The sequence below is a fragment of the Plecotus auritus genome (assembly GCF_963455305.1).
Source record: "Plecotus auritus genome assembly, chromosome: 6".
Taxonomy (NCBI): domain Eukaryota; kingdom Metazoa; phylum Chordata; class Mammalia; order Chiroptera; family Vespertilionidae; genus Plecotus; species Plecotus auritus.
In genome coordinates this window covers 98,518,162-98,544,631 of record NC_137773.1, presented here as the reverse complement: position 1 = coordinate 98,544,631, position 26,470 = coordinate 98,518,162, and the positions used below count along the sequence as shown (strand labels likewise).

At 40.6% G+C, this 26,470-nt stretch overlaps 1 protein-coding gene across 1 annotated transcript; it reads right to left on the bottom strand.

The window, feature by feature from the left end:
- Positions 1 to 1,009: 1,009 nt before the first annotated feature.
- On the bottom strand, positions 1,010 to 26,470 carry ATP6V1B2 (ATPase H+ transporting V1 subunit B2). Its single transcript, XM_080673101.1, has 14 exons — positions 26,236 to 26,470; positions 19,557 to 19,612; positions 16,835 to 16,933; positions 15,788 to 15,881; positions 15,586 to 15,663; positions 15,007 to 15,146; positions 13,399 to 13,500; positions 12,968 to 13,065; positions 12,210 to 12,333; positions 10,603 to 10,753; positions 7,161 to 7,243; positions 5,427 to 5,531; positions 4,142 to 4,271; positions 1,010 to 2,396 (listed from the first exon to the last, which is right to left on the bottom strand). The coding sequence occupies exons 1-14, from the start codon at positions 26,369 to 26,371 to the stop codon at positions 2,257 to 2,259; spliced, it is 1,536 nt and encodes a 511-aa protein (XP_080529227.1). The 5' UTR covers positions 26,372 to 26,470; the 3' UTR covers positions 1,010 to 2,256.

The following is a 26,470-nucleotide window of genomic DNA, read 5'->3' as shown; positions in this document are numbered from 1 at the left end:
CACCAGGGGGCAGATGGTTAACACAGGAGCTGCTCCCTGGTGGTCAGCGTGTTCCCACAACCAACCTCCCATGGCCGGCCAACCTCCTGCAGTCCCTTCCCCCGGCTGGCCGCTCCCCGCCCCACCTAGTTGGCCCCAATCAACAGCCGGGCCGAGGGACCCCACCGGGCCTCTAGTTAAAGCATAATTTAATGGATCCTTTAATTAGCTTTAATCACTGGTTACAAAAAGGCACACTAAGAAAATGTTTTCACTAAAACATAAGTAACAAATTATTTAGTACACTACTTAACCAACTAATCCTAAATACTATGTAAGAGTAATAAGTCAATCTGCCTTAATAAAGGTTTGTTAATAGGGACCAGTGCTGTTCCAGTGTTTCACAAAATCTCTAGTCCTTGGAAAAACCTGTAAGGAACATAAGCAAAGAGACTCAAACTTGTCAAATTACTAAGCAAGGTCATACAGTTTAGTGGCAGCACCAGGATTAGAACATGGACCTGGACAGTTTTTGCCATGACTGAGCCCTTTCCTCTCCATCTCCTACAACTGCCTTGCTGAAGACGAATAACAGGATGCCCACCTGATGCCACACCCTGGTGCTTCAACCAGCGTGTTTTCTTGATATACTAGACATCTTAAAATTTTATTTGAAGCAAGCTTTGAGTTGTTTCAATATGTATTTCATTTTCTATTTATCACCCACTTTCATTTATGGCAGATGGGATCTAGAAGTCCTGAAAATGTCTGAAACAAAGAACTCTAAAAAACACCTGTAGCAACTCTCAGCATTGGATCAAATTACAGCATGTTGGAAGGGATATTACTGAAAAGAGCTTGAACAGGGCAGCCTGAAAAATAGAGGGTACAAAACCTGGGCCATGCTCCTTATAACTCCAAGGGTTGGGTATGATGTTCTAAACTGTGAATCCAAGAGGTGTATTATTATATATATTTGCTTATTGACACCATTTTTCTGATTTGAAGACACAAAGTCACTTTCAGTCACTTCCATTTAATTTAATATTTATTTTCATTTTATATCCAGATGTCACATTTTCTACATTAAAATATAATCATGCTGACTCTCCCACATACATCCTCTGAGAAAAAAGTGAACTTTACACAACTTGAAAGATGGAATGCACAGAGAAGTTGCTATTGCACCCAACTAACAAAGAACACAGAGACCACACAGTGGACAAGGCGGAGTGCATAGAAGACAGCTCAGGGCTCACAGCAGGAAGGAGCAGGAGTTAAAAGGCTAAAGCTTTTAAATGTTATCACTTGTGCCACAAGATTATCCTGAAGAGGCAGAGATAGGTCAGAAAGCAGGACCAAATAGGGGTTTTCCAAAGGCTGCTCTCTAACAATTTAACATGTCCATACACAGGTGAGCTTTCTCCCACACCATGTCCTCGGCTTCTGGCAAACACTTTAGAAAATTACACCACTGTTAGCATGTCCGAATGTAGCATGGGTGTAGGTTTTTCTTTTATTTTTGCTGTACCTCCAACTCTTTCCAAGCAACAATTATACTGGTTATTTTAATTATGATTCCTCTGCATGACAACCCAGTAAGGATCAAGACAAGGCATCTCACTACTATCCGATTGATGCCAGCTGTGCAAAAGCTGCAAGATTGTGTGCTACTCAGAGGGAGAGAGCACATGAACACACAGGAGTCCCAACTCCTTTTCTAATCTACTCATTAAATAGGAAAGAGCAGGTGGACAGTAAAAACCATCTGCTTAGAACAGCAGCACAGACCTAGAGGTACACCACCATCCAAACACCAATGCTCAGGAGAGAGCTCTGGGCTCTTCTAAGCAGAGGCTTCTTTTAGTCCTGATCCTGCCCGATTTGGAGATCAAAGCATTATAGCTTCAGATAGTGATACTCTTTCAAGAGGGTGGAGAAGGAAGGTCTGAGAGACTCAAATAATGAGGACATTATTAGGCAACTAACTATCCCACTATTTACAAATACACATGAGTAAGAAAACTTCGCCTCCATCCCTGGAGCTACTTTAAACAAAGCATTGAAGATCCCAGTTTTCTGAGCAGGGAATATGTTAAAGTCTGTTAGCAGTTTAAGACATTGCAACACTGGCACAATATGTCACCTATTCTTTGTTTTTAATGACAGGGTAACATGGTAAACTCCAACACAAAAGTGGGGATGGGCAAGTGCGAAAGGAATCAATAAACGGAACCAGTATTACACAAGGGTATTGAGCCAATGATGAGACGGCAGCTAGTGCTTTGCGGAGTCCCGAGGGTAGAACTCGCTCAGGGTGCTCTGAGGGATTCTCTTCAGCATTTCTTTGGGGAAAATTCGGAGCAGCTGCCAGCCAATGTCCAAAGTCTCATAGACAGTGCGGTTTTCATAAGGACCTTATAAAAAATTGAGATTGGATGAATAAAGGCAAACTACTTCCAACTTATCAGGTTATTCAGGATGTATTCTGTTATATGACCACACTGGAAGCATGAAGTATAAAAAAGAAGAGACACAGAGGAGTTAGATCTCCCCAGATTGGATGTGACTGAATGTGGAAATGAGGCCACAGACAATAAGCACCATCTTGAATCAGAGGAAAGAGAGAGGCCCATGGGCTAGGGACAGCAGGCAGGCAGTCTAGTGTACACGTGTGTGTGTGTGTGTGTGTGTGTGTGTGTGTGTGTGTGTGTGTGTGTGTGTGTGGTGGGGGGGGGGGGGGCGGTGGGGAGGAGGAGGGGCGCGGGGAAGAAGGGGAGCTTTCTTGACAATTGGGTGGGGATCTAAATACTTTGGGCAATGGGTGTTGTGTCCAGAGGAGATAAAGTTTCCCAGGAACAGAGGCTGAATTTTACAGATACTTAGAAAGGCCTATTGAGTACTTGAATAGGTCAGTGGTTTTCGAAGTTGTTGTTATTATTCTTTTTAATAGCAGAAATCAACCTTATGCAAATAAATCTCATTTCTTAACTAAGAAACCAGAGTGGCTGAAGTTCTGGATTCTTTTCTCTAGCAGAAGAATTTCATCTCTAACTTTTAAGGTATTAAGGTATGCATTAAAAAACTCATATATTTTGGGGATTTTAACGTCAATAAAAACTTATCACATAAATAGAAAAGTGTACAAATCCTAGTGCGTAGCTTTATGCATTATTCCAAAATGAACACAGCTGTTCTAAGTACCACTGAGGTCAGGAAGAGTATTAGCAGGGTTAGCAGGGCTGGCAGGAGAAATCAAGCCAAGCAGCTTGAAACCCTACACTACATAGGCTATGAAATGAAAACCATTCTGGCCTTTTTAGTAGAGGGACAATGAATAAAATTTACTCTGGCAATTGTATATAAGGGCTCAGGGAAACTGAAAAAGCTGGCATTTTGAGACCAGGGGTGATGAAACCAAAGGTGTGGACTAGGTTTTAAGACTCAACGAGTGGTCAGAGATCAGGAGCTTCAACATCACCCAGGACAATGCCCAACTACTGAGCTTGAGTAACCAGGACAATAGTCATGCTGAGGTAGACAGAAACTAAAGAAGGAATTGCTAGGCAGTGGGTCAGTTGGGTAAAAACTTTGGTTCTGACTGTGCTGAGCCTCAGGGGTGGTGGCATAAACAAAGTGTTCCAGTTGAAGATGTGGAATTAGGGCTTCAGAAAGAGGGTAAGGATCATACATAGCAATTCTTTCAATGCATAGGGGACAAGCCAAAGCTTGGGGGGGGGAGGGGGAAGAGAAGAGGAGAGGGAAGCACAGGCAACTATGCCTCTGGGAATATAAACAATTAAGAAGCAGAAAGATGTATCAAAAAAAAGGAGATGAAAACAGATGTATCAGAAAAGTCCCAAACCCCCAAAGCTAGCGAAGATAGCTGCGGAGAGGGTTGGAGGAAGGAGGCATGCAATAGAAAGCAGTTGTAAGGAAGGGAGAAAATAAGGGGGGAGCTAAATAACTGGATAATAGAGTTGAAGGCAGAGGGGAAGGAACCAGAGCACTAAGTACAAAGACACAACAGAGTTGAAAGACCCTCTTCTCTAATCAGAAGGAAAATTATGTAGATACCAATGTAAAATCTCTCAGACTGGGAAAGAGATCTTCAAAACTATATATGAGGCTGTTTATATTTGTAAGAAAAGAGTCATCTTACCCTGAGCAATGAAGTTCCTCTCAAACTTCTGCAGAAATTCCAAGTAAAGAAGATCATCTGAGGTAAGGGCTTCTTCTCCCACTACGGCTTTCATGGCTTGTACATCCTTACCAATAGCATAGCACGCATACTAAAGAGAGAAAAAGGTTCACACACACAGACATAAGATTGTATAAATGTTAATAATAATCTGGGCTATGTAAGTGTATTGCTTTAGGTGTCTTCATAAGAAAATACAGAAGGAATTTCACGTTACTTACAAACACAATTCACATAAGTAAAACTCATGAAAGTATCAGAGGACTTCATTAGAAAACAGTCTCACCCAGAAAGGAATTTTCAGGCATGCAATAGACACTGCTACAAAAATACACTTCCTCAATGTGTCAATGAGCTTACACTTTATAGAATATTTGAAAATCAGAACTCATACCATGGAGTAATCCATCTTGACGTTCTATTCAAGAAAAACATTTGTGCTATTAGGTGTACCATTTCTACTTTAAGGAAAGTTAAAAAATCCTTTCAGGAATACTCCAAAATTATTATTATGATTACTAATAAAAACTTAAAATGGCCTTATGGCTTGGTTTTTTATTTAGAAGCTACTTTACATAGCATAAAACAAGTGTTTCAAGCATATGATTTTTAATCTTCGTTATCAGCATCCATCCTTATGAAAAAAAAGACTGCTTGGTTCTAATGAATGTTTTTATATTATACTAGAGGCCTGGTGCATGAAAATTCATGCACTGGACGGGGGGGGGGGGTGTCCCTCAGCCCAGCCTGCCCCCTCTCACAGTCCAGGAGCCCTCAGGGGTGGGAGGTGACCCAGTGATCAGGTGAAGGCGACGCCCTCATCACACCTCTGCTGCTGCCACTGCTGGCAGTGCAAGCCTCGGCCTGGCCCTGGGCAGCTGGGGGGCTGAGGGGACTGGGCACTGCCATCTTGTGGCTGTGGGTGCCACCATCTTTGAAGACGTGGCAGTCAATTAGCATATTCCCTCCTTATTGGCTATGGGCGCCACCATCTTGAGGATATGGCAGTCAATTAGCATATTCCCACCTTATTGGCTGTGGGCACTGCCATCTTTGTGAGGGTGTGATGGTCAATTAGCATAGTCCCTCTTTATTAGATAGGATATGAAGCCTATACTAAAATTCTATGTGGATGGGGAAAAGAAAAGTGATATGGGATAAAGACAAGAGGTATAAGACAGCAGAAAGAATAGATTAAGAAAGGCATTTACTTCTTTAAGTGCCATATTTAAGAAGATATACGTACCAGCTGGTTAGACACATCAGCATGATCCTTTCTGGTCATACCTTCCCCAATAGCAGACTTCATTAACCGTGACAATGAGGGCAGCACATTAATAGGTGGGTAAATCTTGGGTAGAATGGGAGGGGGAAAATAAGTACAAAATTCAAGCTGTACTGATAGTAAAGAAGCATTTGGAAACTTGTTATTATCCCTTAAATTATATAAAACTGCTGCAGTTGTTTCCTAGGTGAGTTTTAACATGTTTTCCTGGTATGAAACTCTTTATGGCATAATATTTCTTTTGAGAATCAAATCTAAAAACCTATACAACAGTACAAGATTATATTGCAAAACTGAATTTTCTATATATGCCTACAGTATCAAATCTAAGTGGGCCTCTGAACTCTGACTCAAAATCACATACAAAATAATAAGACTAACAATAATTCCACCTAAAAGTTGATCTAGTACAGAAGCATCAAAAATTTGTTTTCGATTATTCAGCCATAAGAATAGAATGAAATCTTGTCTTTTTGACAACATGAATTGATCTTGAGGGGTAATTATGCTAAATGAAATAAGTCAAACAGAAAAAGATAAGTACCATATGATCTGACTTATTATGTGGAATCTAAAAACAAACAAACAAACAAAACCCCACAAGCGCATGGATATAGAGAACAGACTGGTGGTTGCCTGAGGCAGGGAGTGGGTGTAGGTGGACAAAATGGATGAAGGGGGTCAAAAGACACAAATCTCCAGTTATAAAATGAACAAGTCAGAGGGATGTAATGTACAGCATAGTGAATATAATTAGTAAAACTGCACTGTAGCCCTAGCCAGTTTGGCTCAGTGGCTAAAGTATCAGCCTGCAGACAAAAGGGTCCTGGGTTTGATTCCGGTCAAGGGAACATACCTTGGCTGCAGGCTCCTCCCCAGCCTGGGCCCTGGTTAGTGCACATGCAGGAGGCAACCAATCGATGTGTTTCTCTCACATTAATATTTCTGTCTTTCTCTCTCTCTTCCACTCTCTCTAAAAATCAATGGAAAAATATCCTCGGGTGAGGATTAAAAAAAACACAAACAAAAAACCTGCACTGTATTATATTTGAAAGTAGCTAGGAGAGAGGATCTTCAAAATTCTCATCAGAAGAAAAATAATTTTTAACTATGATGATGGATGGTAACTGGACTTATTTTGGTGATCATTTTGCAATATGTACAAATATTGAATCATTATGTAGTACACTTGAAACTAATAAATTGTACCTCAATAAAAAAAAATGTTTTTGTATTATTAATATGATTGGTAGATTATAACCATTATGGAATAGAATACCCAAAAACATTCTTTAAGACAACTGACTCCATTATAAGGCACAATAAAGAAAAAGTGGAAATTAGCCACACCAGGATATTGCAGTCAATCCTCATAATGTCATTGAAGGGTTCTTTGACTTTAAGTAAAATGACATATAATGAAACTAGTTTTCCCATAGGCTGATTGATACAAACAAGAGTTAAGTTCCTATGGCATCTCATCAACTTTAAAACAAAATGGCGTTGAACAAATGCTATTCGAGAATTTGTTGTACACAGAAATGACAAGTTTACAATCATGTCAAAATCAATTGAAGATATTTTCTAAAAAAAAAAAAAAAGAAAAGAAAATTCCTAAGAGCAAAGTCCAAGTAACTAAAGAATAACTGAAGAGCAGATTTGTAAGCTTTACTGTGCCACTCAAATGTCAAATACCTGTCTGTTGTGTAGCTGTCTGTCCACATAGATCTGCCCCTCTGTGATATATCCAGTCAAATCAGGGATGGGGTGAGTGATATCTACCAGAAGAAGACATCTGATGTTAGTTGAAGTGTCATCTCATATACACAAACGCACAGCATGTCAATCTGCATTACCTACAGCACTACCTAAAACTGTGCTATCTATCTATCTAGACTAATAAATGAGAAACATGCAAATTGACCATCACTATGCTACACTGACCAGCCAATCAGAGCAGTATGCAAATTAACCCAACTAAGATGGCGGTTAATTTGCATACGCAGACTGAAGACAGCATAGAAGAGGGAGGGAAAGCGGGTCAGGGGCGGGGGGAAGGGGCGGCAGTGGGAGGGAAGCCCGCCTCAGTGTGCTTTGCTCCCTTCTCTGCTTTGCTCAGGCTGCAGAAAGCCCTATTCTTGCAGGAATAGGCCCGAGGAAGACCTATTCTTGCAGGAATCTTCCTGCAATGGGCCTCTAGTATCCTATCTAATAAAATAGTAATATACAAATTGACCGTACCTCCGCTACACCCACAAGCCACGCCCACCAGCCAACCAGGAGGGAATATGTAAATAAACCCAACCAAGATGGCTGCAGCCACAGAGAGCAGGAGGGAGGCTTGAGTTTCCCTGGCAATGGAGGAAGTCAAGCTTTCCGCCTGCCCTTGCTGGCCCAGGCCTCCACTCAATGCTATAAAGTTTCAATTATAGAAGATAAATAAAGTCCAACAGAAATGGCAGCAGCCACGGAGCTGGAGAGAGCAGGAGGCTAGGGTTGCCCGCGGCAATGGAGGAAGCCAAGCTTCTGCAGCTGTGGCCTGCTTTGGCCTCCACTTAAGGCTACAAAGTTTCAATTATAGAAGATAAATAAATCCCAACAGAAATGGCTGCCGCCACGGAGCGAGCAGAAGGCTTGGCTCCGCTCCAGGCTACAAAGTTTCAACTGTAGAAGATAAATAAATCCCAGATCCCAGGGCCTCTGCTTGGGTTGCCGGGGGTGCGTGGCCGGCTTGCAAACCACCACAGGCCCCTCGCCCAGGCCGCCCCACACCCCAAGGGAACCCCTACCCTGATCCGGGACACCCTTCAGGGCAAACCAGCTGCCCCCCACCCATGCACCAGGCCTCTATCCTATCTAATAAAAGAGTAATATGCAGACTGACCATCACTCCAACACACAAGATGGCTGCCCCCATGTGGTCAAAGATCCTGCCCCCATGTGGACATAAGATGGCCACCACAAGATGGCCAGCAGGGGAGGGCAGTTAGGGGTGACTCGGCTGGCACAAGAGGGAAGCTGGGGGTGACTGGGTCTGCAGGGAAGGGCAGTTGGGGGGGGACTCAGGCCTGCAGGGGAAAGCAGTTGGGGGGTACCAGGCCTTCAGGGGAGGGCAGTTAGGGGTGACCAGGCCTGCAGGGGAAGGCAGTTAGGGGAAATCAGGCTGGCAGGAGAGTGGTTAGGGGGTGATCAGGCTGGCAGGCAGAAGCGGTTAGGGGCAATCAGGAAGGCAGGCAGGCAAGCAGTTGGGAGCCAGCAGTCCTGGATCGTGAGAGGGATGTCCGACTGCTCGTTTAGGCCCGATCCCACTGGGGTCCCAGATTGGAGAGGGTGCAGGCTGGGCTGAGGGACACCCCCCTGCCCTGTGCAGGAATTTCGTGCATCAGGCCTCTAGTATATATAAAAAGCATAATATGCAAATTGACCAGACAGTGAAACGACCAGTGGGCTATGACGCACACTGACCACCAGAGGGCAGACGCTCAATGCAGGAGCTGCCCACAGGCCCCGATCGCCCGAGGGGGCCTGCCGGCCAACCTTTCAGTCCCTCCTTCCAGCCGGCAGGCTCCAATTGCCAGATGGGGAACCAGGAACCGAAGGTGGGTGGTGGGGGACGTGGGCAGAGCCGGGTCCCTGATCACCCCACCCGTTGCCCCACACTCAGAGGGCAACTGGCAGCAGGGGGCGGAGCCGGCTGCTGGCAGCCAGGGAAGATCAGCCCTGATCACAGACCAGGCCTAGGGACCCTACCCATGCACGAATTTTGTGCGTCTGACCTCTAGTATAAAATAATTTTCTGTGATGATTGGTTAAGTTCTGTATGTATGCTGTACCATGATAGCCACTAGCCATATGCAGCTATTGAGCACTAAAAAAATGTGGCTAATATAACTGAAAAACTTCATGGTTTTTCAAATTTATCTAACTTCAAACTTTAGAATTTAAATAGCCAAATGTGGCTAGAGGTTACCATAATAGACAGTTTAATTTATTTGGTTGCAGCACAGTTAATTATGTGTTGGCACATGAGGTAAATTAGCTGCATTCATAAAAAGTACTATTTCTCCTAGTTATGTGATCTCTCCCCAAAATATATATATATAAAAAATTCCATTTGAACACCAAGTTCCCTTGCAGAGATTGCCAATGGGATATATACTGAGAGATTATTCCTAGCTCATAAGCTATTTCAACATGGGAAATATAGAGATGCTAGACAAGTAAAGCAACACAATGCAGGCAGCACCAAAAAGGTCACACAAGTCAAGACATTTCTAAGTCTGCTAAATGACATAAAGTAATTTGTAGCTTCTTTCTTGAAACAAATAATTTTCATGGCAGAAGCAGTGTGGTGTACCAGTCAGTGTGAATTGTAAATTCAGACTGCCTGGGTTCTAAGGCTATCACTTCCCAACTCTGACAGATCACTTCACTTCCCTGTGCCTCAGATTAGAGAATCTATCTCAAAGTTGCTATGAGAATCAAATTAGTCAACGTTTATAAAGCACTTAGAACAGTCCTCAATATAGTGAGTTATCACTGTTTCTGAAAATATCTTCCAGAAGTGCCTTTTAAAAACAGAGAAAAGGACTAAAAGGCGCAAAGTCTTTGCCCCAGGAGCCACCCTGAGCACCCACTAGACAGGCACTGCACTGTGTGCTTTCTCACATAATAAAGGAAACTAAGTTTTAATCAGCCTCTGGTGGTGATCACCTGTCTCTAAAGTCTTGTGGCATTTACTACTTGTGCTTTTGACACTTAAGCCACCTTAAATTATTTGTGCACACACATAAGAAAATATCTAATTAGACTGAACAACTTACATTAGGTAAAGACCACAGTGGTTTTTTTAATTACTTATATCCAGACCAGTGTCCTACAAATAGCAGACATTCAATAATACCCAGTAAATGAAAATTTAAAATTTTAATTATAAAGAAAATTATTACTTTTTCTTCCACAAAAGGATAATGATAATTATGCATTTTCAAATGAAAAATTTTATTTAGGTACAAATTACTAGTTGATGTAAACCCTTGGAAGATAAACACTCTCAAAAAGGTAGATCGTCTTCTCTCTTAGAATAAAAGCCCTTACAAGGATTAGGCCTGCTATAATCCAAAAACCAAAAACTTACCATCATTAGGCATGGTGAGAATAGGGATTTGAGTAATCGAGCCATTTCTACCTTCCACTCGACCAGCACGTTCATATATTGTGGCTAAATCCGTATACATGTAACCTGGGAAACCTCGTCGACCAGGAACCTCTTCCCTGGCTGCTGAAACCTGATGTAAGCCAAGGGGGAGAATATCACACAACATGGGATGTGGAAAGCAAAGCTTTGTTTGAACACGCCAACTTAGAAAGTTGGAATATTATCTTTTTCATTTTAAATAGCCTCTAAGAGATCATTTAGAAAAATCTAGTAACACAATTTCAAGTATTCTGCTATGAAAATGCTGACAATTGGGACCAGACATTTTTTCGCTAAAATCATGTTGCCAAATCTCCAAATAGCTTGCTATAAGGAAATAGCTTGCAATTTTATAAACCAAAGGAAGTTAATTTTAAAACTAAGAGAACTGATTAGTTCACAAGATTTATTTTATGCCAAGGGTCTTGCCATATATATGTAAGCTAAACCCGAAAAGGTCAAAAGGGAAGGAAATCTACACCAGGAGTCATTTGATGTACTTTACACTTATTTAATCCTCACAACAACCCTACGAGGAAGGTAATGTTGTTAATGTCAATTTGTAGTTAGAAGCAAAGGTCAGATAAATAATTTCCCAAAATCACAGAGCCAGGAGTCCATTCACTGCACAAAATAAGATTAGTAACAAATGGTCTTTCTCTTAGAGGAATGCATACTAGAATATAGGTATACCTATTAATTACAACCAATAAAAACCCAAAACATTAAGGCCAAGTTTAAGTGCTTCCTTCAAAAGTGTGCTATAGCAGCATCACTCAAAGTATGGTCTGCAGACCAGCTCTTATAAATGTGCAATGAGAAAATAAGGTAAGCATTTTGAAAACTTCAATGGCAATTTAATAATTTTATGTCTGTTGAATCTAATAAAATAAATCTAGGCTTATAAATTATGTATTTTTTAATTTCACTTTTCTAATAGTTCATTTTAGAAAAGGATTGGTCTACGATGGGTATGGGGGGAGGGGAGTCCTCCACTAAAAAAACTTGGTAGCAGAGTGAGATTTGGTGATGGATCTCAGGGAATTTTAAGAAACTTCTTACATGCTTAAAAGAGTACCTTACTCAACATTTCAGTAACTTGCATTAGAACAAACACCCTAAACTTCTGGTGATAACGCAAGAATCTTAATATTGTCCTAATTAAACACTGAGTTTTCTGAAGGAAAAGGTTCTGAGAACAGTGCTGCCAGAATATGGACTTTATCTATTCAAATAGTAATATCATTAAGAATAAAATTCTGGAAAAGGTAAAAAATTAATGGTCTGGACAGAGACAGAATTCCTGGAAGAGTAACTGAATAAAGAGCTTGCGTCATTTATCATTTACTCTCTCTTAGAATCAAGTCTTAATTCATGGAGACAGTGACAGAATGATAAATAGGCTAATAATTTAAATGTTATTATCTAATCATTTCAACTAAAGTGACAGATAGAAGTTTTAAAAACATGATGAAAGAAAAATGAAAACTTGCAAAGGGACAAGATAACCCTGGAAATGAAGCCATTTTAATTAAGAAAAAAGTTACCTCTCGAAGTGCTTCAGCATAAGAACTCATGTCTGTTAGGATAACCAATACATGTTTCTCACACTGATAGGCCAGAAATTCAGCTGTGGTTAGAGCCAAGCGAGGAGTGATAATTCGTTCAATACTGAAATGGAACATTAAGTCCTATGTCACTCAAACAAAAAGGCTAAAAACAAAAGAAAATGAGATTCTGGAAATAATAGTACAATCTCCCTCTAAAAGTTTTAAATAAATTGAGGAGGGTAAAGCAATTATTACTTTAAAAGTTAAGTAAAGCAGCTACTTTATGTATTTACATAATAATAATTACTTACTTCCACTAAGTTAAATTGGTTATTTTATAATTTCTCAGAACTATTTAGTTCTCAAAACAGAGAGAGAGAAAGGGGGGGGGGGGGTGGGGAGAGGGAGAGAGAGGGAGGGAAGAAGGGAGAAACAGGGTCCAGATTTCTCAGTTAAGAGGAAAAGATCATTCACTGAGTACCAATTGTGTACTAGGTAATTTATACATATTATCTCATTTAATACACACAATAACCCTGTGAAACAAGTATTATTTGTCACATTTTCTGGAAGAGGAAACTGAGCTTCGGAGCCTACGTGATTTGCCCAAAGCCAAATAACTACCAAGAAGCACAACTGGAATTTAGATATAGTTAAGCCCATGTTGCTTTCATAACATTTTTCCTCCCTAGTCTTAGGTAGCATTTTGGACCTGAAGTCTGGATGAACAGAAAGGAATAGCCCTATTTACTTACGTAGGGTCATTAGCCAAGTTCAAAAAGAGGCAGACATTGTCCATGGAGCCATTTTCTTCAAAGTCAGATTTGAAGAACCGGGCAGTTTCCATGTTTACCTAAATAGCAATGACTTCATCAGTGCTTGGAGAGGAAACATTTTCAATACTATGTATTTCTGATGAAGGCTAAGCTATAGATCTGCACTGTTCCTTCCTTTAAAGTTGTCAAGTACTCACACAAGTTTTTCACAAAAGCCAACAGAATAAACAGCCTACTTTCATAGTCAAATGCCAAATTTTAATCCTTAGTTTGCCCAAAATGCTAACTTGCAACTTCTTTACCTAGAGATAAACTCAATGAATGATACATGTGTAATTTCCTACACTATTCTAATAACATAAGCAATTAATTTTATATTTCATACTAAACCAGCAAATATTTATACTTACACCCATAGCAGCAAATACAATTGCAAAATTTTCCTCACTGTAGTCCACTACATCTTTGGATTTCTTTACCAAACCAGCCTGGCGACAGATCTGAGCTGCAATCTGATGAGGAGTACAAAAGCACTGAGTTGAAATCTAAAACAACATTTCTACAACAAACTAACTTTCATCCTAAACTTTTTGAAATTTTAATTATAAATGAAATCGGAATGTTTTAAAGCAGCAGTTGCCAACCTTTCAGACCTCACAGACCACCAGTAGTTTGCGGACCACCGGTTGGCGACCACTGTTTTAAAGGACTTTATTCAATAAAACTATTTTGCACTTTGCATGCAAAAATTCCTAACAGTAAGTAAAAAGAGAGCTATCATCCTATTAATAAAAGAGAAACATGCAAATTGACCGTACCTCTGCTACACCCACCAGCCACGCCCACCAGCCAATCAGGAGCAAGTATGCAAATTAACCCAACAAATATGGCACCGGCCACGGAGCTGGAGCAAGCAGGAGGCTTGGGTTGCCCCCAGCAATGGAGGAAGCCAAGCTTCCCACCCGCCCTGGCCAGCTCTGGCCTCCGCTCAAGGCTACAAGGTTTCAATTATAGAAGATAAATAAATCCCAGATCCCAGGGCCTCCCCTTGGGTCACCGGGGGGCGTGGCCGGCCTGCAAACCACCACAGGCCCCTTGCCCAGGCTGCACCACGCCCCAAGGGAACCCCCACCCTGATCCGGGACACCCTTCAGGGCATACCAGCCGGCCCCCACCTGTGCACCAGGCCTCTATCCTATCTAATAAAAGAGTAATATGAAAATTGACTATCACTCCAACACACAAGATGGCTGCCCCCATGTGGAGACAAGATGGCCAACACAAGATGGCCAGCAGGGGAGGGCAGTTGGGAGGGACCAGGCCTGCAAGGGAGGGCAGTTAGGAGCAATCAGGCTGGCAGGGGAGCAGTTAGGCATCAATCAGGCTGGCAGGGGAATGGTTAGGGGGTGATCAGGCTGGCAGGCAGAAGCGGTTAGGGGCAATCAGGAAGGTAGGCAGGCAAGCAGTTGGGAGCCAGCAGTCCTGGATTGTGAGAGGGATGTCCAACTGCCCGCTGGGTAGGATCGGGCCTAAACGGGCAGTTGGACATCCCTCAATGGGTCCCAGATTGGAGAGGGTGCAGGCCGGGCTGAGGGACACACACCCCCATGCACGAATTTCGTGCACCGGGCCTCTAGTCCTATATAATAAAAGGCTAATATGAAAATTGTCCCCTCAACCGGGAGTTCAACCAGCCCACGGCCCCTCCCCCGATTAGCCCCTGCACCCTGATCGGGGCAGGCTGGCCAGACTCCACTCGTACAAGAATTCGTGCACGGACCTTTAGTGTATGGATAAAGATCCAATGTAACTGGATTATATAAATAGTAACACTGGCGATTAACACGTTAAACGCCCAGCCTATTTTGTCTTCTGGACAGAAAGTATAGTGTCAGTCACCGGTGACTGACTGGGCGCTTAACGTGTTAATGTTGAAAGCCCTTTGGTTTCTCACTAATGTCAAGCATTTAGGAATTGTTCCTTGTTAAATTTCATACCAAACAGACCCTAGTTCTCACCTCATTGTGTGGTAATCCTGCAGCAGAGAAGATAGGAATTTTCTGCCCCCTAGCAATACTGTTCATGCCATCTATGGCCGAGATGCCAGTCTGAATCATCTCCTCTGGGTAGATTCGACACTGAGGATTGATTGGCTGGCCTAATGAATTTCCAAAAGGGAAAATTTTAATATGTCTGTACAAGAAGACTAAAACATAAAGCATTTCTTTCTACTCTTAAAATATTAAGTTATTTTCTGAAATCTGAAACTGTTTAGATAATTTTTTCCATTAGTCTTGCTTGGACTCATGAAATATTGATAGTGGAACTCAAGTTCCTAAAGTGAAATAGAGGTATAGCAAATAAGAGAGCAATCCTCAAAGCCATGGCTTTATTATTTACATTCCTAAAATACCCTAATGATATATTAAGATATTTATATAAAATTTTAAGATTATCTCTAGGAAAAATGTAATTAATTATGGAGCAAGTTGGTTATCAACTTAAAGTATCAAAAAAATCACCCTCTGGCAAAGATATAAGCTAGACAGATATAGGCCATTTTCCACAAAACACAGAATCCCATTTACTGTCCTTACCCATGATGTCAAGGAAGTCTTCAGCCAGTACAACAGGACCTCTGTCAATCGGTTTTCCTGATCCATTGAATACCCGACCTGTAAAACAATAAGACGGTACAAGTGGACAATGTTAGAAATATTCATCGTTTTTTAAAAGATTTTAAGTAAACGTGTCGAAAAGGAAACAGATCTCTGCTCAGAATGAATAATATCAACTTACCAAGCATATCCTCAGACACTGGTGTTCGGAGAATATCCCCAGTAAACTCACAGGATGTTTTCCTGGCATCTATACCTGAAGTCCCTTCAAATACCTACCAAGAAAGAGAATCAGGACGGTAAAAGAAATTTAAATTTTGCCCTAACTGGTTTGGCTCAGTGGATAGAGCGTCAGCCTGTGAACTGAAAGGTCCCGGGTTTGATTCCGGTCAAGGGCACATGCCTGGGGTGCGGGCTCGATCCCCAGTGAGGGACTTGCAGAAAGCAGCTGATCCATGACGCTCTCATCATGGATGTTTCTATCTCTCTCTCCCTCTCCCTTCCTCTCTGAAATCAATAAAAATATATATTTAAAAAAAAAATAAAGAAATTTAAATTTTGTCAGCCCTTATAAACTCAAATACACTATTGTATGTACACTATTTTTAGTATCACAAACACAACCTCTTGACAAGGGTCGTACATGAAGGACATCCAATCCTACAATCAAGCTAAGAATTTTTTTTACATTTTTAAATAACTGTTTAACTTAAAAAAAGAAAGAAGAATAAAAAGATGCATCAGAGACCTTAGGTGGCTCCACAAACCCTAAAAACTTTACTATACTATCTGGCCCTTTACAAAATTTTTGCTGACCCATGCTCTAGATTACTTTTTAGGGGAACATGTTATTTGAGAAAAATGCATTTACCGTAAGCAGTAAAATTAAAAACTAGGGATTATAGGAGACAATTTAAAGAAACAGACTCAGATTCTGTTTTGGTTTCATTCCATAAGCTTGACTTCTGCTTTTCTTCTCTCTCCTTTTATGTGATCATCTGCTTCATTTTATCCATTAAAAAAAAAAAAAAAAAAAAGCCATTTTATCAGTGAAGCTATTGGGCTAGAATCTAGGATATAAGTGGCTGACATCCTACAAGAAAACATGCAAAAATATTTTTTTCCTCTACAGACATACTTATTCAATGACTAGAAAAAGCATGCAGTGTTCCTTACATTTTGTGATTAGGAAAAAGTTCAACTGGCCAGTTATTAAAATTATGCTTACCTGAACCACTGCTTTGGAACCACTAACTTCTAGAACTTGCCCACTTCTCTTCGTGCCATCTGGTAATGTCAAGTGAACAATCTCAGCATATCTGGGAAACTAAGTAGAAAAAAAATAAAGGATCGATAACTAACTATAGGGTTAAAGGTTAAAGTTAGATTTAGGAGTAGGGTTAAAAACTCCAAAATACTCCATGTGCTCTATCTCCATCATAGCATGTATCCATATGCAATCCCACCACCTCCCTGACACACAAAGGTACACATGAGAGTTGATGACATCCTCAAGTAGTTTAAGTCCTTAAAACGCCAATCACTGGTATACACATTGGCAAACCAGCATAAGGTACAGAGAGAAGGGTCTTAAATTTGTGAAAACACAGCAATTAAAATATTTTCTTCTGTGTATATTTTAAAATTTTGAGACTATAGAAAGGTACAGAACTTACAAGTAACCACGTTCCCCCTACTCAGAAGTGATGTTTGTTGTGTGTATAATTTGGGATGTGTGTGTAATCTCCTGCATGCATTGGAGGCAGGGGGATAAAATGAAATTAAATAACAATCCTATATAATCAAAGTGTAATATGCAAATTGACTCTTAAGGCGGAACAACTGGGAACGACCAGTGGCTATGACATGCACTGACTACCAGGGGGCAGGCACTCAACCCAGGAGCTGCCCCCTGGTGGTCAGTGCGCTTCCACAGGGGAAGCGCCGCTCAGCCAGAAGCCGGCTCATGGCTGGTCAGTGCAGTGGTGGTGGTGGGAGCCTCTCCCACCTCCACAGCAGCGCTAAGCTGTTAGTTGGACATCCCCCAAGGTCTCCCCGGCTGCCAGAGGGTTGTCTGCATGCCAGCTTAGGCCTGATCCCCTGGGGAGCATGCCTAAGCCGGCAGGTGGACATAAGCCGGGCTAAGGGACCCCCCCTTCCCCCCCCCCCCCCCCCCCCCCCGCCGCAGGGTGCACTGGGCCTCTAGTGGCTATTATAATATGATTACATTAACGTTCCCTCCTCAATCTAATTCTCCGAACCAGATATGTGTTTCTTCTATCTGTTCTTAATATTTTAAATGCATGTTTCTAAAAATATAGTGTGGTTTCATTTATATAAAGGGCAACATACTAAATATATCACCTTCTACCTTTTTTTCATTTGACATTGTGTTTTGGGTCTGTCATGGTAATACTGACCTTATTTTGTCAACATATTCTATTGAAAGATGTATCACTATTTTGTGTGAAGTGAAGATAAACATCTGCCAATTAAACTATGACAGACCATTGATTGTAACTTGATTTTGGAAAGGCTAACGTGAATATATGGTCAACTCAGAATTGATGTTAAAACAGATACAGTGAAAATAAAATAAAATAACACAAAAAGGAGGACCTATGTAATACTTTCAACAATAAAGATTTTTTAAAAAATCAAATGGCACCATATTTTATTCAGTTGTTCTACCAATGAAGTTCAAGGATGAACATTCTCCCATGTGCTCTTCATGCAAGTGTGCCTGAGTTCCCCCCTAAGGTATTTGATTACTTAGTGGTGGGCTATAGGCTGTGCCCATTTTCTGCCAAATTACTCTGCAAAGAACTATATTAATTTACAATCTCCCTAGCAGTATACAAAAGTATATTTTCCCTACATCTCTGCTAGCTTACATAATTATTATTAAACATTAACTTTTGCCATTTAGCAGAGTAAAAAATAGCATCTTTTCAAATTGCATTTTCCCGATTCTACTAATATTGAACATCTTTTCAGGTTTACTGACAATTCAGACTTTATTTCCGATGACTGGCTTATTACTAACTTTTCCTCACTTTTCAACTGGATCTGCTTTTTCTTATTTTTACGAGTTTATAGATTCTGGACACTAACCTTTTTGCAAATATCTGTTCCAAGTCAGTCTCTTATCCTTTAATTTTATTTATGGTATCTTATCACATGAAGTTTTAAAACTTTTTATGGAATAAAATAACTTGTTTTCCTTTATAATTTGTACCTTTTGTGTAATGTTGAGAAGTCATTAAAATCGTCTTCTGTACTGTCTTCTAAAATAGGTTTTTCATGTTCAGGCCTTTAATCCATCTGGATTTATTTTTGCTATGTAATTTTACCTTTCTCATTTTTATTCTTTTGCATATAAGAAGCCAAATGCCCTAAGAATATTTACTGAGTAGCACAAAATGTCTCCCACTGGCTTGTAATGTAGCCTTTGCTATTTACCAAGTCCAATTTTCTTGTGTGAGGCAACTTCTTAATTTTGCTCCACTGATATACTTGCTTACTCCTGCACCAAATTTCTATTCCTGATTACTCTCTCTCTGATTTTGTTACCTGGAGAAAATCAACATCTTTGCTATTCTGGCATTCATGAACATGGAATCTACACGTAAGGTTTTCTTTTATGTCTTTCAACAGTTTTATAATTTTCTGTAAAACATATCTATGAGGTAGCAGCGACGAAAAAAAAATTTTTTTTTAATTCTGCAGACAAAGTACCCTCAGTCACAAACAGAATCCACAGTAGACCCAGTACTAGAATCCTGTCTTCTTATTTTTTATCTAAAACTCTTGGCTCCTATATAGCACTGACATTCAGACCCAAGGAATGGCTTAAAAATCGTAACATAAAACTTAAGGTGTTCTTAAACAGGACTTAATGCCAGGTTTTAAACTTCATAAATGGTTGAACAATGATGGTGGTATATTACCTTAACATGATCCAAGATCACTAGTGGACCATTGACTCCTGAGACTGTCTTGTATGCTGGAAAGAAAAACAGAAGAGCCTATTTTAGTCAAATAGAACAACAGCCTAAATTATCTCTCTGGGATTACAGGAAAACCTCTCTCCACTTTATCACACCTATTACAATATGGAGCAAACAGTTACAAATTTTTTTAAATTTAAAATTAAATATGCCTGTGCCTGTATAACTTTTCATAATCTACCCACATCCAACCAAAAACATTTTGAATCCTTACTATAAATCACAGTATTTTAAGAACCCAGGACACAAAAACAAAAAGGCACAGAGGAACAGATTTCCCTCAAGAGTTCAGTTTTATATGGAGAAGGGGGGAGTTAAAAACCCTAACAGATGTGCAGAGGGCTTGTGGAAGCACAGGAAAAACCTAGCTGTCATTCTCACCTTGAAGAGAAAAGGAAAACTTTGTAGAGGAGGTGGCACTTACCAAAGTAGACAAGGAAGGGGAGGGGAATACTTAACAAGTGACAAAACTCACAACGGAAATCTGAGAAAATGTAGTGTTGAGGTAAAAAGCTATTATTAAATGGTATCTTAGAAACTATGGGAAAACTGCTTTATTAAGGAGGGAGTGGGCAATGGAATAAAAGGCCAGAGGGTCAAATAAGGTAAGTATCCTTAAAAAAAAAAAAAAAAGTCAAATGTTACTGTCAGTTTAGAGGCTTATATTTTCCACTGGAAATTATGCCCTTGGAATAAAGTGCCAGTCTGTAAGGTAGCTAATCCCAGGGTAGCTATCCTTCAACCATATCACACCTCACACAACTTGCCAAGTGTAATTGGAATTAGGTGTAAAACAGAACACTCCAGAGAGAGTAAGTCTTATATCAGAATTAACTAAATTTATAGTCAGAACAGCTGAAAACAAATAAATCAAAATAAATGTATGAAGAAGACTTAGTACAAGGCCTAAAATAATTTCTAAGAAGCTGTCAACCAACTGGGAACTTTTCACTTGATTGATTTCTTATCGAGTCTTGCAGCGATTTCTGGCACAGATGTAGACTCCCAAGAACGAGGAAACCATTTAATAACGAGTCTGTTCACCCAAGGGGCTCCAGAACTCAAAAACACAATGTCTTCCGCCAGGAAGCAGTACCCAGGTAGAAACATGGCAAGCAATCAGGCCCCTTGGCTTTCATACTCACGGGACATTTAAATCCTGACACCAAATATTTGCTTGAGTACATCTGTAATTGTAATTATCTCATCAGGGCTCCAAAATGACTTTTTTTTTAAACAAAAGGCAAGTCACAAATTTAAAAAGTTAAGTTACTTGAGTGGATGATAATATAAAAGAATAAGTCATTCCTCAAAAATTATTAGAAAGACCCCGTGTCATATTTTCTGCTACTTTTATAAAAATCCACTCCATCGTTTTAAAATAATCTAATACCCTTAAAAATAATTCCTAACCCTGAAAAGTTACCCATTGTTCTCATTTTAAGAGTCCAAACATTCTATCAATGACTTCTAAAATTGCTATGTGAAAAAGCAAAGTGAGCTACTTTAGAAACAGGTTATCTTAGAACCCAGTTTTAAAAAATACAGAAACAAAGACCTTTTCAAAACTTTTACCTAAACAGTTGGGGATGAAAGGAGTGGGCTGGTTAGGAGGCATGATCTAGTTTTGAGATTTATAGGCAAATGTAACAGCAACAAAACCCTTCAGGTCCTGAAAGTCTCTTTATCTATCTTTTGAACAAGACTTGCATCTCCTTTGAACTTCTAACCTCTACAAGAACATTTCAGAATCTCATGTTTAAATTCAAGCTTATTCAAAATTATGAAGTTTTGCCAGTCACGAGCAAAAGCATGACCAAAAAAAAAAAAAAAAAAAACACTAGTCATTGCTTTTCCTGGAAACAGTGAACAAAGCTGACTTCTACACAAGACAAGGTTTCTACTTCATCAAGAATCTCTAAATTTGCAACAAATTTTTTCAATTTAATTTTTCAATTATAGTTTACATCAATATTATTATTAGTTTCAGGTGTACAGCACAGTACAGAATCATGTATTTTGCAAAGTGTACCCCCCCATATTTCCAGTACCCACCATACAATAGTTATTACAACATTATTATTGACTATATTCCCTATGCTGTACTTTACATACTATGTAGCCTTTTAAAAAGCCAGTAACCACTTGAATTCATTAACACCAACACTAATAACTACTTACAAGAAATTCTTATTTAATCTCCATAACAGGGCTATGAGTTAACTCTTATTTCAAGTTTTAGAAGAGAAAAATGACTCTCAGAAATTTAAGTAACTTGCCCAAGCATCTGAACTTATATGGTCTGGCTCCAGAGTCATTTGTTCTTTAACTCTGACCTGCAGTTCAAATTATAAAACTAAACTGCTTTTTTGTTTTTGTTTGTTTTTTTGTGGTCTGGTAGACTCATAATTATTTGCAAGACTTATGTAGCTATAGCACTCAAAATAATTTCATGCGTCTGCAGCTTTAGCTATTAAAAAAAATAAGTTATTTTTACTATTTAACGCACTGGCCAATGATTCCCTTTGTGTTCATATTTTGCCATAACTGGAAAACAATCTGTCTTCAATGGAGTGTAGCCACTGGAGAGTTTAAGCAGAGGAAAGAAGCTAATGGAGACGCTTCAGCAGTTTTCCCTCACTGGAAAGAAACATGAAAAACAAGAGGAGACTACTTCAGATACAAATCAGAGGTTAAGCAACATGCTTGGTTTAAATTAAACTGACATAACAAAGTAAACTAGTAAGTGTTATAACCCAAACTAAGTAAAAAAACATTACCAAACAAAAACGTGGAAAGTACATCAGACTTTTACAGAGTCTCTTTAGAAAAGTTACCTTATTTCAGCTCCCCAAAATGCTGGGAGGTAGGCAAGGTTGATACACTCACTCTACACTTAAACTAAGGCTCTGAAAAATTTGTTACTAAATGGGAAAGCCGGGATTAGAAGTGGTTTTTTGTTTTGTATGTTGTTGTTTTCCTAATTCTAAAGTTGGTACCCTATGACCCTATAAGATTTCTGAACTCAGTCTCTAGTATAATTAAAAAATATGGAGATGACACAGTTCCAATCACTTGGACTACAAATAAATACTAGAAGACAGTTTATATACAAACTATAGTTCTTTCCTATAATATTAAAACTATTTCCAAAAAAAAGAAAAATTAAAAAAAAAACAAGGAGAGAAAATGCTATCAAGCACTACCTTTTATCTCTCAAAATATTTCTAGCTTTTCTCACCATTATCATTAACAGTCCAAAGCAGAGATAACAGTTTAGAGTAGGGCTGCCAAAGACATTACCTGCTCTTCAAAAAAATAAAAACCCATTCACAGATTACATGGACATTTCTATTTACCAAAATAATGGCCATTCTTCTCTTGAAAATGTCCAAATGAACAAGAATTTGGGTCTGCAAGGGATGATCAGAAATCCTGACAACACAGCAGATATATGTTTACATTACTGCAGGGGTCCTCAAACTACGGCCCGCGGGCCACATGCAGCCCACCGGGTGCTGCTGCCTGTCCTGCTTAGCAGCCGACTAGTACCAGGCCCCGCAGTGCGCATAGGAATTTGTTCATAGTTTTTTTTTAAACTACAGTCCGGCCCTCCAACGGTCTGAGGGACAGTGAACTGGCCCCCTGTTTAAAAAGTTTGAGGAACCCCTATGAGGCCTGGTGCATGAATCCTGCACCAGTGGGGTCCGGCTGGCCCGCCCCGATCGGGATCCATCGGACCAGGCCGGCGGTGGGGGGGGGGGGGGGGGGGGGGAGACCGCGGGTGGTTGGCCTGCCAGCCGTGCCCCCTGGTGGAACTCCCAGTTGAACTCCTGGTTGAGGGGACAATTTGCATATTAGCCTTTTATTATATAGGAGGATACCAAACACATTTTACAACCAACAAGTCACATCTCTGATTTGGAACTATCAAGCAGGCAATATATATTTATGGGTAACATTTAAAATCAAAGTCTACAAAGGTTTTTAAGCAGCAGGTTTTGTCAAATGACATCCTCTTTCTCCTGCAGGATATGAGATTATTCAACACTACTAACACCACTTAATGATTGTGAAATTTGTAAAGAGAAAATTCACAGCCATTGCACAAGAGACCTAGTCCTTCAGCCTCCACCTTATTACCAAATCAAAAACCCAGAGCAATCATCTTCCATTATGCAAGCGTCTATACCCACACCCTGAGCAGTGGGCATTGAGGGAGCGGTTCTAGAAAAAAGCAGGCCAATGATTCCTTTATTTGACCTGCCTGGGGCTAGCTCTGCCATATGATGTAAGAAACATAAGGTAAATTAACCTAGCTAGGGTCTCAAGAACAGTAGAGATTATCTAAAAACGTTTCGCTTCCGAAAGCTCTATGTTACTGAACCTTGCTCAAAGTTTAAAAGAAAATCAGGTTTCCTTTCCCTGACTTTAGAAATTCAACTGAAGTGCTCAAGATTTTATCAATCCTGCACATCTCGTTTTCCATTTCTTGTTAACAGCCCCATAATCCTGAAATTGTTTTAAAACAGGACCCAATTTGCACAGTGTAATTGCTAATATTACTCCATTCCTTCCTTTAAAAAGTACATTAAATTACTATACCATATCACTGAACATGGTATCATCATTAATTAGAAAAAAATTAATCAATATTCACAAGCAATTAAAATTATTAACTAGAATCAAGAATGTGGTAATACAGGAAAAAAAGATATTTTGCAAATGTGATTAGCTGTTACCCTAAGTATGATATCATTTATGCTTTTTAGAATAAACCACACACACAGGGAAATTTAACTCAACCAAGTATCCCAACTCCTTACTCTACCTAATTCCATCCAGATTAAGAATCTATCCACCAAACCAAACTATTAGAACAAGGGGTTTAAATGCAAGTTATACAACAAAGTACAAGACAGGGTAAGTACTTCTATGTATCAAGCACTGTGCTAGGCACTGAGGATACAAAAAGGATTCCTGACCTCTAAATCTAAAGGTTGACTTTTAAGAATTACGTTGCAACGCTTTTGTCAGGAGAACTCTCATCGGCAGAAGTTCTTCAGTCACTGGTTGGGCATACAGAACACAGAGATAACTACTCATTCTCCCCTTAAGGGCTTACAACCTTCATCATGAACTCTCTAAACAACATTATTTCAGTTGCTACTCTCTGAATTGATATTAAATGAATAATTATATGTAAACTGACTATTGCTCCCTTATAATTTTTTCCTAGAAGCATCATTAATGCCTCTCTCTTCTACCCAAAGCAAAACACACAAATGCAATTCCTAAGGAAATTCTTAATTGTTAGGTATAAACTTATCGTTAAAGTCCACATTAAGAACGCAACATCTGTCAATTTCCTGAAACATTTATATCAGCTCATATAAACCCCCAATAAGCATTCAGATCATTCCCAGTGTAAAAAGCACATCTCGGCAAACCATAGAATCAAGTGTTTTCCTTCCCTCACACTGCAGTGCTGTCACATGACCCAGTGACAGATCAGGATGGGATTAGTCAGACAGGAGAAAAACCCTCCATCTGCAATTCTTTTCAACCAATGAACCACCCACAAACAGGAACTCTGGCAATTAACCAGTGCAATTATGGTACTGCCACCTGGGGAAACATCAGGTGCTTTCCCAAGTTTCGAGTCTATTTCCAGGGCTCATCCCCAGTTCCTAAGAAAGCTGTGAAGAGGTCTGAGGCTACACAACTGTATTGCTTAGTAATCAAGAGCCATTTCTTGAGCAGTTCACTTAAACCTGGTTTATTAAGGCCTTTTTACACTCAACAACGCTTAAATATGCCTATGCATATGTGTTATATAATATGAGCAAAGAATTTGGTTTCCCCAAGGCAGCCTTACACTAAACCAAGTTAGCTTAACTGGTCAGTAGAGGCAAAGGTATAAAAAGGCCTTGCTAGAATTAAAAAACCTGGAATTTTAGTTCCTGCTCTGCCAATAATTAGGTGTCTAAAGCCTGGCAAGTCCTGTCCCTCCAGGAACCTTCGGCTTCTCACTGTAAAATGAGAGGGTTAGGCTAGATAAGCTGCAGGGTACTTTTCAGCTCTCGCGTTCTGCGATATGGAGGTGTCCTGCGGCCGAACAGCCCCTCCACCGAGCATCTCCCTCCGGCAACGGACCGACCTCCATCCATGAAAGGTCTGACCACGTCAGCGATGGCACTACATCTTCGCCCGCGGCAGGAGCTGCCCTGAGGTCCCCGCCACTGAGCGCAGATGGGAAGGGGCGTTCCCTCGACCCCTAAATGTCCAAAGCGAAGGTCAAGCGAAGATTAAGACTGAGTGACAAGAAGCAAGTGCCTAGAATGCCCCAGCCCAGGGGAGCTGGGGAGGGCGGAGCGACCGCCAGGAGCCCACCAGCCCCAGGAGGAAGTTCCCGCAGCAGTGCTTTCCCGCACGGACATGTGAAGTACACTCACGTCTTCTTCTAGAGAGAGACGTGCGGGCGAGAGTAGGGGGGGACGCGAGAAGGAAAAATAAATCCTGCCCCCCCACGCCCCAGGCGCTGGCTAAGCAGGTGAGTAAGAGCAAGGGGCTGGGCTAAGGAGCGAAGGCAGGATCCATCTTGCTCTCTGATACTCACTGAGGCGAGGCTGGGACAGGTAGTTCCGACTCGCTGCCATTGCCTGCTCCCAAGATCCCGCCCCCGCCCCACTAGTGGGCACGGGCAGCTCGGGTGCGGCCCCGTTCACGATCCCCCGCATCACTCGCAGCGCCATCTTGTCTCCTCCGTCCCGACTGGCCCCGCAGCTGTGCCGCGCAGGCGTAGATATAGCAGCGGCAGCCCGCGCCCCCGGCCCCGCCCATGCGCGCTGCGG

Bases quoted from the DNA above. Each gene is read 5' to 3' on its own strand.
- ATP6V1B2 (XM_080673101.1), bottom strand. From the start codon at position 26,371: ATGGCGCTGCGAGTGATGCGGGGGATCGTGAACGGGGCCGCACCCGAG. The intron at 15,664-15,787 runs GTAAGTTGATAT...ATTGTTTTACAG, and splicing joins AGTGTCTGAGGATATGCTTG to GTCGGGTATTCAATGGATCA. The intron at 15,147-15,585 runs GTAAGGACAGTA...GAAATTCATTAG, and splicing joins AGACTTCCTTGACATCATGG to GCCAGCCAATCAATCCTCAG.